At 32.6% G+C, this 16509-nt stretch overlaps 1 protein-coding gene across 6 annotated transcripts in view; it reads right to left on the bottom strand.

The window, feature by feature from the left end:
- Ahi1 (Abelson helper integration site 1) overlaps positions 1-16509 on the bottom strand; it is a 133572-nt gene that overhangs the window by 35105 nt on the left and 81958 nt on the right. For all 6 annotated transcript variants that reach the window (XM_070010717.1, XM_070010719.1, XM_070010718.1 and 3 more), the window contains one exon: positions 4907-4962. In XM_070010717.1, coding sequence (XP_069866818.1) covers positions 4907-4962 — 56 coding nt within the window. The remainder of the gene's footprint in view (positions 1-4906; positions 4963-16509) is intronic.

The following is a 16509-nucleotide window of genomic DNA, read 5'->3' as shown; positions in this document are numbered from 1 at the left end:
GGCCTCATGAATACTAGGTAAGTACAATACCACTGAGCTACAACACTATCTCCTCTCCCTCCCCACCCTCCCTTCATAGCTAGCTAGCTACCTACCTACCTTCACATCTATACATTTATCTCTTTTTTTGGCATTACTGGAGTTGAACTCCTCTGGCTTTGTTATTTTGAGAGTCTCACAAACATTTCTGCCCAGGCTGCCCTTGGATCTTGGACCTTTTACTTTCATTTTACAAGTAGCAAGGATTACAGGTGTGAGCCACCAACATTTCAATAGTTTGGTAACTTTTTGATAAATTTCTTTCCAAATGGAAAATGATATTTCTATAATCATGAAAGTTACTTTTTTTCCTTTTCAAATTACAGGTTTTGTTTTATTCTTTCAATAGCTGCTCTGAACTTTGGTTATCCATCTATTACTATTCTATTTTTACATCACTTTCTGAATGAGCTCAAGTTCTACCCAAAAGACGTATTTTGTATATAAAAACATATGAAAACAACAAATGATATAATTCTGTTATTTCAAGCCTTGTTATACAAGGCTCTGTATAGCACTATGCTATGTACTATTGTCTTCTGATAATTTTCTGAATTGCAGGTTTGTTAGATAAAAAATTTAGCAATACAAAGCAAAATGGAAAAACAAAAGTCAATGGAGTTTGCCAACAGTAAAAGAAATCAACGTAGGATTCATAAATTATAAAGAATGGAAGAAAATACTAAAATGAAGATATGTTTTAAAAATGTGCTATGGACAACTATAAGTGCTTTGAAAGAGAACCCACTTTGCAATTACATTTGAATTTCAATAGAATCTTAATAGAACCACTACTTTATTGATAAGTGAAAACAGGTTCTTTTATGATTTAAGTTATAAAAGCTTATAGTTTATGGGTTCCTTCTCCACCCTGCAATTATCTACAGGAAGAGATTGGCCACAGGTTCTATTTAATGAGTTTTATAGGGGCATATTCACTTCAGATTACATACTATGAATTCCTGGAAAATGCCATAATTTGGGGAAAATAAAATATACCCTTTGAATCAAGACATTTTACTTGAATTCATGCATTTATCCATGAACAAGCTATTATAAATATTACATTAAAATGTGGAAGTCATATATATGTTTACATATGTATGTATAAAGGATATCATTTAAAGTGTAATAATATAATACACAGCAAACTATAAACCTAAAGGCCTAAATACAACAATAAAATCTAACATCAAGGGCTGGGAACGTGGCTCAGTGGTAGAGCGCTTGCCTTGCATGCATGAGGCCTTGGGTTTGATTCCTCAGCACCACGTAAGCAAAAAAAAGAAAAAAAAAGCCGGAATTGGCACTGTGGCTCAAGTGGTAGAGTGCTAGCCTTGAGCCTTGAGCTGAAGGATAGTGCCCAGGCCCAGAGTTCAGGACCCACGACTGGACCCAAAAAAAAACCCCAAAAAAACAACAACCCCCCCCCCACACACACACAAAATCTAACATCAATGATTCAAAATGTTGCAGAATCAGTATAAATATTGTATCAATCCATGATACTAAGGAAACGATTTAATTTCTATAACTCAGAAGTGCCTTTATGAATAAATATATTGTTAAAGATAGTCAACGTCATGGACATCTCAAATATTTCTGAAATAGCAAAATAAGTCTAAAACATATTAAGGTTTACTACTGATAAACAATGTAACAAAAATATATTCATTTATCTTTAGAAAATATAAATGGAATGGTAAATGTAGAATGAATTACTAGCTTGTAAAGTTTGTTTGATACCAAGAATAATACTGAGACAATATTTAAATTTTAAATCAAGGAGGGAAACTTTAAATCCTAATAACTAAGGTTAACAGACAAGTGGCAAATATTCCATAATTGGTATGTGTCAGTTTATTTGAAAATGTAAGCTATTATTTTTATACCCCCCAAAAGCTATTATTTTTTACACCCCAAAAATCTGTTTGTGAAAAGAAAACATGTTCTCACTAGCAAGAGCTATAGGATCACTGAATAAGAATAAAGGAGTAATATTAATTGACCATTACATGTCTGAAATGTAGGAACTTCACAAAAATTTAAGCCATTTATTAGAATAGCCTGTACTGATGCCATTTAAATATTATATCAGCTTCAGATAAAATTAATTAAAAACAATACTCAAATCACTATAAGATTCCTTGTATATTCAGCCTGGTATCTTTTAATGTATATTGATTCTGTCAGAATATATGGAAATCTATGCATATGGTCACAGTTAAAGAGAAAAGTCTTAGCTATCCTCCTCAGAAACATTTCCTTCTAGTTGCGGTTTTTCTTTGATTTTCAAATAAACCCTTCATTCAAAGTAAATAAAAGACTAAGTCAGTGCTGACTTAACTATTAACTCACTTTTACACCTGTCTTTCAGGGTGCAGACAATGACCTCTGATTAATCTGAGGCTGATAATACCCTACCTTGCCACCACAGACTATAAGCAGGTGCAGGAACTGGTTCTTAAAGTGGCATGACCTAATTCCTTTCATATAATCTAATATTATATCATGCATGCCTTATTTGCTTTTCCTCTAACAGTACAATGTGTGAGTAAATATTAAGGAAAAATGTCAGTGAGAAGAGCGTTCCATATTTAATCATCAAATAAGAACTAGGACATTATATAAAAATAAAATATATACAAGTAGACCTAGAAGATTACTCAAATGAAATGATAACAATCAGCTGATGATCATTGTCTCTTCCACAACACTAAATGCCAGAAGCAAAGAAGGTCAATTACTATCATGCTTTTATATGAAAATGTTATGTCTAAATAAACAAAAACATGTCCTATGCAAAGATAACTGAGGGAACTTTTAGGTATGTATACTTTAAGTAACTCATCTCTCAACTTGTATTTCTTGAAAAATAGTTTGAAATTTTATTCTTAGATATGAACAAAATTAAGAGCTTACTATGTAAAACTAGAGGTATTATGAGTTAAAAAATTTTATTCTTTTTCATGTAAGGGTTCATGCCATGTAGGGATATTCTTTTTCACATTCTTTTTAAGTGATAAAAAATTCACACCAGCAAAAAAGAAGACTTCATGTAATTAATAAAAATCAAAGAAGGAAATAATAAAAAGGAAGTAATCAGGAGCATTTGACAAGCTAACAGATGGTTTTCTTCTCAGTCTAATCTATATTTACTTAAGGGATACTAGACATTACATTATGGTTCTTTAACTACACATATATGTGTGTGTATATATACATGTTATATATATACATTTATATACATATATACATATATAGCATTCCCTGGAACAGAGGCCTGAAAAATTCTCCATTCTCAATTCCTCATTCCTCACCTGCTGAATAGCTGCAACTTGCATTTATCACTCCCTTAGACCAAAGCCCTAGGAAATTGGGGATTAGGTACAGGGGCAAGAAGTCACTCAGGCCCTCTGCATCAGCTGTTCAGAAATTCTAGTCCATTCTCTTTTGATGTTTTTATTCTGTAATTTATCAGCATGAGATGATCTACAATCAGCCTCAAGGGAATAACAAGAAAACTGAGTGGAGTTGTACTTTCATTAGTTCTAGAATGTACCAACAAAACAAATGTAAACACAGGTGCCTCCAGGTACACTATAGGAACAAAATGAATTTCAAAATTATGGGAAAATAATGTGGATATATTATTTGCATACATTAAAAATAAATTTTCCTTAATTGACAATCTTTTATTTAGCATTAAAGAATTAAACTTTTATAATGTTATGACACTTTTGTATACTTACTGAAGGAAACCTGAAACACATACTATATAGCTAAGTGCCTTTAGTATCCCATACATGAGTCTTTTCTGGAGTCCCTCACATTGTCAAACATTTTAAATTACTCAGTTATATGGATTTTTCACAAATAGAAACTAAGCAATGTTCTTGTGGGGTAATTACTAATCAAAAATTTCAAATATGGCTTAAGATAATCCTTATTTCCTCAGAAAAAAGGTATTACCATATCTTTCTCACAATAGGAAATGGCAAGCCATATGAAAAACTTGAAAGACATTGTATAGAAAACATAAGAATATTATGTTGAAGGAAAAGTAAGATGTACTTCATCCTGCATCATCGTATGAATCTTCCCAAGGGAAACTATCAACTAATGTATATTTTATATAAATATATTCAGAGACCAGGTAAATCTAATTTTCTGCCTTTCATAAAGTATCTATAGTATATAATAAATAGTAATGCAATGCCTTTTGGTCTCTAGTAATAGAATAAAAATATTTTATTTCTATATTAAAAAAGCAAAGTAACCTGGAAATTAAGTATTATGACATTCTCCCACTATTTTAAGACATTTAGTAATATACTATTGTACAAAATTCATTTTTAAAGAGCTTTATTTTAAATAAAACCAGAAACTCTATTAAAATTAATATAACCAGGGACCTATGAAAAAGTATTTGTTTTCTTGAATCTCAGAAAAAAAAATTTCTTCATTAGTTAGAAAATATGAAGTTACTTTTCCTGTAGGGATAAGGTTCTAAGAGTTTTCTGCATTGGGATTTTGTGTCATAACCATATCACCTAATACACCTTTGTAATTTCTTTCTTTTTCTTTTTTCTTTTTTTTTTTGTTGGTGGTGGGGCCTGAACTCTGGCCTAGGCGCTGTACTTCAGCTCTTCAGCTCAACTCAAGGCTAGTGCTCTACGATTGTGTGTGTGTGTGTGTGTGTGTGTGTGTGTGTGTGTGTGTGTGTGTGTGTATCGATTGTGTGTGTGTGTGTGTGTGTGTGTGTGTGTATCTAGGTCCTCAAGCATGTTAGACAGACAATGTACCACCTGAGTTACATCTCCCACCCTTCTCAACAGTATTAAAAATATAGGAAGAATTGTCTTACCGTTGGTGGTGAATCTACCTGATGGTTACAAGGCCTTCTTTCTATGCTGATAATTCCTGTGGAAAGAAAAGAATTAGATACATCTGGTTATTATGCCTATCCATCTTTTTAATACATGTGCCTCATACATATGAGAAAAGCTCTTTTCTATCAAAGTAGTTTGCTTCCTTTCCTTTAATTTGAGAAAATTGTTTTTCTTAGGTTCCTGCTTTGGCCAGGTGGCTTGGTCCTTGTTAAAAACATTTTAGTTATGCATCTTTTTCCTGAGAACTTTAATTAAGACATACTGTTAAAAGTTTGTTGATGTTTAGTTGCTCCTATTAATTAAGCCACATCCTTTTGCAGATTATGAGCCTAAGCTCAGCTAATGTGTGAGCAGAGGGGCAGGTTCTGCTGAGTTGGGTATAAAAAGGGAGCAGCCTGCATGCTCGGTGTGCTTGCTTACCAGATTTTTGGCTGATGGTGCAACCTTGTGCAGAAGTAAACTTTGTCTTGCTGAGTTCCTTTTGAAATGGTGCTCTTATTCCTATGCAACAACCCAATATCCTGAGATATTTCTAATATACAATTTACAAGAAAAAAGCTCCACTCAGATGGAAGTATCTTTCTGAATGATTTCATGAATTCGTTGGTCAGAAACAGTTGGTGAATTTAGCTAAGATATCTGACTGTAGCTAAGCCAATTTTTCCATTCACGGGGCATCTTAAGTAGTAAGTTAACATGTGTCAATATCCTATTTTCTACTAAAAATTATACTATTATCTGTCACTGCTGACTTGAGGTCTTAAGTTTTATAGTAAAATATCATAAGGACTATGAAAGGGATTACTTGTTCCTTATTTTCTCAAAAGGACACATCTATTTGATTTTTCTTTGATGTGACTTCCTATTATGACATAGTCTATTATTTATTCAATCATCATGGAGTGTTTGAGGGAAAAAAAGTTCTTCTAAGTCTCTCATTTACAATGGTAACATTATAGCAAATTCTTGAGAAATATCCTTTTATCTTTTTGTTTCCAGTGTCTTTTATTGCATTTCTTTATAATAAGCAGCCTTTAAGGATTTGACACATTTCATCTCATCTGTAAGAAACTGGTTCAGTCAAGCTCAAGCTGTGGGTCTCATTTATTTTCCAATCTCTGTTCATCAGCATACGTACATGTGAGTTAGGTATTAGAATAGTCTGTACAAATAACAGTCCAAGACTTGTTAGAGTGAGAAACATTCTCCCTGTTAATAAAAATCAACAAAATTCCTACTTCAAAGTATTAATTTTTCTCTTTTACAAGCATGTAACTAATTTTTCTTAAAGATAAAGGATTAAGTGATATGAATAGAACACAACTGCCTTTCTTACTTTGCAAGAGCATATTTAAGGTGAACAAAGCAGTAGGAAACACAACATAAAAATTTGTTTCATTAAAAACACTATTTCAAAGCCAAAAATGCCAAACAAACACCTCTCCCCTGATTTGTCAATATTGTTAGCCAGTTCAGTAGAAAGTGCAATATCAACATCCATCAAGTATCATTTATTAAGTGGGTATGTGCCATTCAGGGATAGAAGATGTATAAATAATAATTTATTTATTATTTCAAACTTCACATTTAATAAAACAGAGATGTCTTGTCTTAAAAAATATACAGCAGATGAACCAGATTCTGTCTTAAGTGTGGTCAGTCTTCATGGCTTGGCATGACACATTTACTCTCATGAAAGAGAGGTCATGTGATGGGTTTAGGAATTAACAACAATTTACATGTCTTTCCTCACTTGTAATCTGCTATAAAATTGACCTAGGCTAATTACTGATTTTAAAATTATTATCTAATTAGGAAGTAACTTTACTTGGAAATAATCTAACTTTAAAATTATGTAAACATAAAGAATAAAAATCCAATATTCAAATCTATATCCTTAAATAAAAGAAATAACTTAAGAAAAAATGTTCTAAAATAGCTTGCTATTTTATGTAAATTTCACTTTGAAAAATCTGTATTTGTGTGCCTCATTTTACTTTTATTAAGTATAACAATAGTTGAAAACTCATAATGAGTAGGCTGTTGTAATGTTAATTTTCTATCAACTTGGCTAAGCCATTGTGCCAGACACTTGGTCAAATATTATTGTAGATGTTCCTTTGAAGGCTTTTATTGGATCGGATTAACATTTAAGTCAGTAGGTCTTGAGTAAAATAGATTACTCTTCCTAATCTAAGTGGTTTTATCCAGTCATTTGAAGCTTTAAAAAAATCACTGACCTCTTCTGAGAGAACGGAATTTTGACAACAGATTGCCTTTTGAATTGAGCTGTAACTCTTCTCCTTGCAATTCACTTTATTTAGATTTCTTTTTTTTTGTACAATTTTTTTTTACAAATTTATAAAGAAAAAATTATGTAAGAAAAAAATTTAACATTTTATACTATGCCTAACAAAAAAAAGTTTTTTTCTCCTATGCCTTGAGATTTCTACTCTAATTCAGTTGTATCATTTATATAGAACACTCTAAATCACTGTATATCCAAAGAGCCATTGAATAATAGATTGTTGGATTAAAAATTCTTTTATTTTGGTTGTCTGTGTAAGACCACTATCATCCAACTTCTGGTATTTTAGATAAATTCAATGCTAATCTGATTTTCTTTTCTAAGGAAACAATTTAGTCCTCCTATGCAGAAGCTTGTAGTATTTTCCTGTTATTTAGGAAATTAGTACTCTTACTAGCATATTTCTAATGTGTCTTTCTTATCATTAATTTTTCCTTGATGAGATCTTTAATCTCTGGAGTCAGACCATTCTTTACCATTCAGGTAAATTTTATCCTCAATTTTGCAGTTCAACTTATCTTTACCTCTGCAGTTCTCTTTGTGATAAATGTTTCCACTTTCTAGGTGAATACTTTCTTTCATGCGAATGATTTTAAAGTTTGAAATCATGTACATTGGCTAACTCTAGAATTTATCAGCCCTCTTCCTGATAAAAAATTTATCAGAACATGAGCAAGAAGTTTGTCCTGGGATCCATTGCCAGTATGTTAGAGCTAAAGATGAGCCAGAAAGGGCTTAGTTGTATTTGAGGCTAAGAGAAGACCTATGGAGGTTGATCAAGTCTTTTCCAAAAGTTTGGGGAAAAAATGGAGTTTTCAGGTTTGCTGAGTGCTCTTAGCCAGTGGATGATAAATGCCTGCAGACTTGTCAATATCTTTCAGATTAATGTTTTTAGTTTATCAAGGCAGGGGCTTCTACTTGGGCTTTTAAGCTAAATTATTGAGTTGGCTATAAGTGGCAACTGATGAGACTTTTGAAGAGAAACCTGTTTGCGTTTGGGTAACAACTCAAATGTCTGTCAGTACACTTGGGAACAGAAACCATGAAGAGAAAAAGAAAGCAAAAAGCCAACTTTAAGAGGTGCCTCAGTAACCTGAAGAATACAAAATTAACAAAAATGCCAGTAGCACTGAGACCAATGGAGAATTAAAGCATCTCTTAAAAACAGATCAAATGGAAAACAATAATAAAGAATTCTACCTAATACAGTTAGTAAACACTAAAGAGGACCTCATTTTAAAGAAAGGAAATAGTGACTATCAGGATGAAAATTAGATGGTAGGTAATATTCCCAACCAACAGGCAGAGTATCCCAATTAAAACCAGGCTTCAATGACACAAATCCTCTGAGACGTCAAAGCCAAAAGACAAAGAAAATATTTGTAATGTTTGTTATATTAAGTTTCCCTATTGTATAGTTAAGACAAACAAATATAAAGATAATTGTAAGTTTGAATTGTAATGGTAATTCAAACTCATTTTTTAAAAATTAAATTTTACTTTCTACCTATGTTCACTGGAAGAACCCAGAAGTAATGACTTGCTAATAGCAATGGGTGCACTGAGTCCAGTCTGTAGTTTCTGAATTCCATTTTTTATTTATAATACTAGAGCTCCTTGAAGAAATGTCTTATTAAAGCTCTAGGGCAGAGAAATCACAAGGTGACCCAAAAACATCCTAAGTAAGGAAGTGCTGAAAGGTTAAATGGCTCTTATGGAAGATATAGAATAGGATAAAGGTGTTGCCAAAGTAAGACACAGTTTGAACAACAAAGGAATGATAGTAAAGAATTATGACAAATTTAGAGAAAAATCATAAAAAAGAGAAGCAGAGAAAGCAAAAAGGAATTAATCTACCTTACTGAAGAATACCAGTCAATATAGTACACATGCTGACAGCATTAGAATAAACCATTATTTTGGGAGTTGGAGATTTAGCTCAGTGGAAGAGTATAAATCTGGACTTAATGCTAAATAAAATCTGTATACAAAATTTCTTAGGATATTTTTGACATAATTAGGAAAATAAAAATATGAGCTAATGATAAATATGAGACATAATTATTAGTTTTTAGGTATGATCCTAGAGTACGTTTCCCATAAATACTGCCTGGTAAACTGAATAAATCAATTTTTAAAATTGTAAGACTATTTTCAGTAAATAATGATTTCATTAGAGTATTTCTACCAAAATATAGGATTTTTTTTGTTTCTGTTAAAAAATTAGTCATTTACTCTTTGTGAAATTAAAGGTGAACATTTTTCAGAAAGAAAAGTTGACCTGAAAAGATTTGAATTAAAACAATATTCTGCTTTTTACTTATTAAACAGTTAAAATAAAAACTTTCACATTATTTTTGAAAAATGACCAGTCATTCCACTGAGTAATTTAACATAACAGTTTCTATATTTCTTTTCAACTTTGTTCTTAGACTGGTTGCTGACTAAAAACAACACAAAATGATTCTTTATATTTTATTCACTTTTCATTCAAGGACAAAGCTTCTTGAAAAAAAGAATTTAAAAATTCTGGAAAATACAAATCAACATTATCTTGAGGTCTCTATCATTACCAGAAAGTGTGTATCCTAAACCCAATTTCCATTGTTAGTCAACTTCTTTCAATAAGTGGTAGATATTCATTTCTAGAAAACATTACCAGTAAATTCTATGATATCATAGACTTTTCACTATTCAGACCAAACGGACTAAACCACAAAATGCAAAAGTATGTACCAAACCTCTGGAAGGGAAACCTTAGGACTATCATTAGTGTAGTTTCATCAGTTTATAACCTGAGTTAAGAATAAATGAGGACATTAGATAGGTCTTTTTCCTGTAAATTTCCAGACTTTCAGTAGACATAAATAAAAAATGCTTAAAATTAAACTACTGTTATGTTTTTAAAGGGGTACTTTGAGACCCAGGGATTTACAAAGGAAACAATTACTTTTATAACATAAATATTTCATTTTCCTTCTGCTTAGTGAAGACTAACTGCTTGCTTGTTTCTAGGCATTGCCAACACTAAGAAAAACTGGTAATAAAAAAATGGTCCTTATTTTTAAAAGTTCACCACTTTTTACACAATCACAGAATTGCTGACATATGTGATCAGATTGATGATATAAGATTCCAAGGAAAAGCATAATTAATTACTAGAAAGTAAAATTGACCTTTAACTCTAAACTTACGTATTTTTCACTATTAGAAGTGTGTGATTAACATATTGTATATATAGACACATTTAGTATAATACCAAATAATATACTGTATAACAGGTAAAGAATGGCTTTAAAGTTATTGAATGTTCATTTTCTTCCAAAGCATGTATTAAGTTTATTATAGAAAATCAGTTCCAAAGACAAAAAGTAAAAAGATAATAATACATTAAAGTTTACATTATTACAAATACACTTTATAATATCATTTTCTGTGCCTAATTACCTTAAAATTTAAAAAGTCACTTTCAGTTTTAGATTAGAAAAGTGTATTTTTATGGTTGTTAATAACTGTGTTAAATGTAGTGTTATTCTTAGAGTTTAAAAACAATAAAGTTATAACTAGTACTAACATGCTAGCATTTTGTAACCTACTCTCTCACTTTGCCTTCTGCAGCCATACAAAGCTGTAATTCTTCCTTTAGTCCTCACCTTTGAGGAAATTGATTGCAGTTTCCTTTTTTCAGGAGACAGAGCAGTAAATTGCAAAACATACACTACTTTTGCCATGGTATAAATTATGTTCTGATAAGGCTGTCAAAACCTACAAAATGCTACTGCAGTATTATGTAATAAAAACCACTTTGGGCGTGTGATCATGCCAGTGCTCATGCCTGCAATACTAGCTACTCAGAAGGTTGAGATCTAAGGATCATGGTTTGAAGCCAGCCTAAGAAGGAAAGTCCACAAGACTCTTATCTCCAGTTAAACACAATGAAAGTCTACAAGACTCTTATCTCCAATTAAACACACACACACACACACACACACACACACACACACACACACACACACACACACACACACACACACACAAAGTTGGAGTGCTTTTTAAGTTTACTTATTTTCAGAATACTAAATTTAGGAGATAAATTTGTAAAATATAGCACAGTAATTAAAGTCACCATATGACCTGTGAGATGTTAGCCTTATTATTGTTTAGCAACAAAACAGAGGCTCTTCATTTAGAAGTTTCTTAAATAGATAAGATTGTTCAATACTGTATACACAAAACAGAATTCGAACTACAGTCATAAAACTATATAGGTAATATGTTTAAACAGATGTATTCCTTTTTCTGTACCACCACAGGGTTTTTGTTTTTAATACTCCTGCCAAACTAATTAGCCACCATTGTTCACAACTATTTCCTGAATTTCCCACTGGTCTAGGAGTTCTGAGAACACTACTTTCCCTCATATTCTGCCTACTGCTTGGCTGAGCCACAGCTCTACTTCCATTACAGTGGTAGAGCACTATCCCTGAGCAAAAGAGGTCAAGGACAGCATCTGTGCCTGGAGTCAAGCCCCAGGACTTTCACACACACCCCCAAAAAACTTTTGTAATGAAAATGTTTAATTAGTCTTCATAAAAGTTATATTCTGGAAGAAGATGTATGTACCAGAGAATATGGTTTTCACGTAAGACATTTACTATGTTTAATTCTAAGAACATACTGTATTTTTTTCTGTTTAAAATCTGCTAGGAAGTCAGATAACTTTAAAATAAAAAGTTCCATGATTAAAGTAGTTCTGAATATAATCATAAAGATATAAACTTATGTAAATTCTACTAAAATCCATTTTTGGCATTTTTTACTTGTAGTAAATACTTTCCTACTCTATATTTTCAAATGACAAGTCACTAACATGAAATAACGTTTTCAAAATCATAGCATAAAAAACAGAATATGGATCTACATAATCTAAATACACTGGCATAAAGTATTGATTTACATTTAAATAAAAAATAAGGAACTTCTAGCCCTCCTACAATGGTCAGTCAATACTGCGTTTTTGGTGTTTTTTTAATTTTTTTTTATTTTTAAAGAGAGTGTTGAACTGGCCATAGTTAAAAACTTAAATGTGAACAAAAGGAATTTTAATTCTTAAGTCATACTAGTTTAAAATCAAGAACTCAATAGACACATGAGGCTACAGAATACTGTAATGAGTTGTGCACATCTATAGTTTAGAAAAGAGAGCTGGGCTGAAGATAAGTAATTGAGAACCACTAGAATATAAAATTTGTTTTGAAGTCTTTAGATCACCAAGGATGTAAGCAAATGTAGGGAACTAAAGAAAGTCAAACTGCACTAGAACAATCCAGTAAGATGACTAAGAAGAGAATCAGCAAAAGAAAATAGAGATTAATGTGATAAGAAAAAAAAAATCAAGAGAGTGTGGTACTCTGATACCAAATATATCAAAAAAGTGACCAAATATATATCAATGCTGTTGATAGATCAAGTAAGATAAGGATAAAGAACTGACCATTGGGATTAGCAACATGAAGGTAAAACACTTATGAGCCAATCCCAAGAACCAAATAAAATGGAGTCTGACCAACATTAACCACGAAAAAGAATCAATGGTATTGATAATACTGAACAAATCATTTGGGAAGAGTGAAGGCTTACAGAGTAGATAAACTGTTCCTGATACTCTCATTCAGGAAATTATCCTGACAGCCTGACAAGTAGATCCATTCTTCCCACTGGCTAGTCCTAAATGTAAGCTGCCAGTTAATTTTCCTAGCTACATATACAGTGTTCTTAACAGACACTGTACTTAGATGAACAAAATAGACTGTCGACTGTGCTTAAATGAACAAAATAGAAGAATCCTTCATCTTTAAGAAAGATAATGAGATAAGGAAAAATCACTGGCATGAAAGAAAAGCACAGAAAGTATACACAAATGAAAAATACTGAACCAAATTGGAAACACCAATTTGGAGGGCAGAACTCTGAAATATTAGAAAGATGTAATGACAAGTATAAAATATCTATATTAGAAAAAGTAAAATAAATAAGATATGAGAGATCACAGAAAGAAAAGGATAACTGGTAAATTGAGAGAATCAGAGAACTGAAATAGAGATAAAACAAAGTTTCCACCTGAAAGAATGGCGATGCTATTCCCAGAAACGAGACAGCAGAGTGAAATATGGGAGCTTCTTTTAGGAAACTCATGCTGCTCACTCAGGGTAATGATTACATTATTGTCACATATGTTACAAAAAGCAATCAGTTTATATATCTTGCTACACATGCTTGAGACTTAATATATTTTTCTCTGAGATTAGGTTTTATATTTCAGTCATGCATATAGCTCTTCAAAAATGAGGCTATAGAAAAATAACTTGTACAATCTTCAAAGCATAAAATAAGATAAATTAAGAAGTTATTCACATATCAATTAGAAAGCTTCATAAAAAATGAACATTAGAATATCATTACAATATAAATCCAATGAGTTAGGTCATATTTTGGTTATTTTTAAGATTAAACTATGCAATTTTTATATTTGTTAAAACCAATAAGATATTATTTGAAAATTTTCTACAATTTATGATTATTTCCTGTGATTCTTTTTTTTTTTTTTTTACTGGGCTAATGATACAATATACTATATCAACTAACTTGAGAAGGCCCTTTATGCAAAAGAAATACACCCACATACAAAGAAACATGTTTGACAGAAAAATGTTTAAGGTAAGTTTTGTATTTTGAACAGATAGAGAAAAATGTAGAAAACTGTAAGGTTGCAACGATATGTATGCACAGTGTGTGTGTGTGTGTGTGTGTGTGTGTGTGTGTGTGTGTGTGTGTGTATGTGTGTGTGTGTGTGTGTGTCTACTATATAAAAGTGTTTCTTACAAAATGAATGGCTAGGGGCTGGGAAGGTAGCTCAGTGGTAGAGCGCTTGCCTTGCATGCATGAGGCCGTGTGTGTGTGTGTGTGTGTGTGTGTGTGTGTGTGTGTGTGTGTGTGTGTGTGTGTGTGTGTGTGTGTGTGTGTGTGTGTGTGTGTGTGTGTGTGTGTGTGTGTGTGTGTGTGTGTGTCTACTGTATAAAAGTGTTTCTTACAAATGAATGGCTAGGGGCTGGGAAGGTGGCTCAGTGGTAGAGCGCTTGCCTTGCATGCCTGAGGCCCTGGGTTCAATTCCTCAGCACCACATAAGTGAAAAGAAAAAAGCCGGAAGTGGTGCTGTGGCTCAAGTGGTAGAACTCTAGCCTTGAGCTGAAAAGCTGAGGGATAACGCCCAGGCCCAGAGTTCAGGCCCCATGACCGGACCCTCCCCCCCACCCAAAAAAATGAATGGCTAGGAAAAATAGTGGGCAGATTTAATTTGAATTTGCTGATTCAAATTAGGAGAAATGTTTATATTTACACTCTTCTCTTGGAAGACACTAGGAGAAATGTATTATGTAATGGGGATATTAATACTGAAGGTACATCCTTGTACATGAAGAACATTTCGTTGAGAATATTACTATTTGCTATAGTTAGTTAATAATAATTATTTTAAAACTAGCAAATTATAAATATATAGATTATATTTTGAATTACTGTCATGTGTAGAAACTCTCAACTAATTCAAATAACATTAAAAAATATAGGGGCTTTTATTGTAAGTAAGGGGGATAAAATTTAGTAGTATTTAACTAGTATCTTAACCCAGACCACTAGATAATCTCTTATAAATAACGAATATTAAAATAGTACCTTTTACCTTTAATGTATAGAACCAACATGAATTTTAGAATCCCAAATATTATAACAAAAGAAGCTAACAAGTGGAGTCTAAATCTTTTGGAAGAGGAATATGAAATGGTCATGTATTAAGGGGGAAAAAAAATCAAAGCTATTAAGATCTTCTCAGTGACCGGAAAAAAATCCAAATATAAAATCAGCCCAAGCTGGGCTCCAGTGGTTCATGCCTGTAATCCTAGCTATTCAGGAGGCTGAAATCTGAGGATCTCGGTTCAAAGCCAACCCAGGCAGGAAAGTTCGTGTGTCTCTAATCTCCAATAAACCACTAGAAAACCAGAATTGGTACTGTGGCTCAAGTGGTAGAGAACTTGCCTTGAGCTGAAGAGTGCAGGAACTGAGCCCAGGCCCAGAGTTCAAGCCCCACGACCGACAAAAAAAAAAAAAAAAAAAAAAATCAGCCCAATACCTAGAACTTTTGTGTTGACTGGTGATTAGAGAAAAAGTACTGAATATCAAAATTAGCTTTGGAAATAATTCTTGGTCTTCAGGAGACTAAGTAGTAGAAAAATTCAGATGATTAAGTAGGTTGGATTTGCTATATGACTTACCCATTTGCATCCTGTCTTCATTTTTATCACTTAAAAAAATTAAACTACTATTACTGAGTTTATGTTACAGAAGTTAAAGATGTTTGTGCTGGTCCTGGGGCTTGAACTCATGAGCCAGGGTGCTGTTACTTAGCTTTTGTGAACAAGGCTAGCACCCTATCACACCTCCACTTTTGGCTTTTGGGTGGTTATTTGGAGATAAGGGTCTCATGGACTTTCCTTCCTGTGGTGGCCTTCAAACCATGATCCTCAGATCTCAGTCTCCAGAGTAGTTAGGATTAAAGGTGTGAGCAATCAGTGTCTGGCTTACCTTCTCTTTTTAATGGGGACTAGCAATTCAGAAATCTTAAATCTTTAAGTTCTTTTTAAGTTCCTCCAGTCCCCTAAGTCTCAGACTTCCTAGACTGAATTGCAGTGTCTATTTGTCTACCAAAAATTTATTGATTCCTTGAAGGCATGGTCTGGAATATTTTCCCCTAAGTATGTTGAACAAACCCAGGGGCTCAACACATGTTAGAAACACACTCAAACTGAGCCAAAACTCAGCCCTGTAGAATGTTCATCTCAACAAATAGTACCAATATACTATTTGGCCTTCGGTGAGTTGAAGAGTGACTTAATGAGTGATGAAGGCAAGATTAGAAATTTGGTGTTAATTCCTAATCTGAAGTTTATTCTGTTGTATATAGTTGCTTCTATTAATGAACAAATGTAACATACTATTAGTGAAGAAGAACTGACCCCAACTTAACCTATACTCTCTGATTTTGACCTGCTATTTTGATTTTAATTATCTTAAGGTTGCCTATCACATTCCTAAGATGGGTTAAGGTTGGTACATGTGGAATGCTAAAGCTTCAAAAGTTAGGTATTTCCAATGAATTATTCAAGTTTGAATATTTGTTTGAAAACTTTTATCTTAAAATTATTTTATCTAAATGTC

The sequence above is a fragment of the Dipodomys merriami genome, unplaced genomic scaffold (assembly GCF_024711535.1).
Source record: "Dipodomys merriami isolate MVZ:Mamm:240054 unplaced genomic scaffold, mDipMer1.0.p SCAF_8, whole genome shotgun sequence".
Classification (NCBI taxonomy): Eukaryota; Metazoa; Chordata; class Mammalia; order Rodentia; family Heteromyidae; genus Dipodomys; species Dipodomys merriami.
This window is presented reverse-complemented; position numbering and strand designations above follow the sequence as displayed.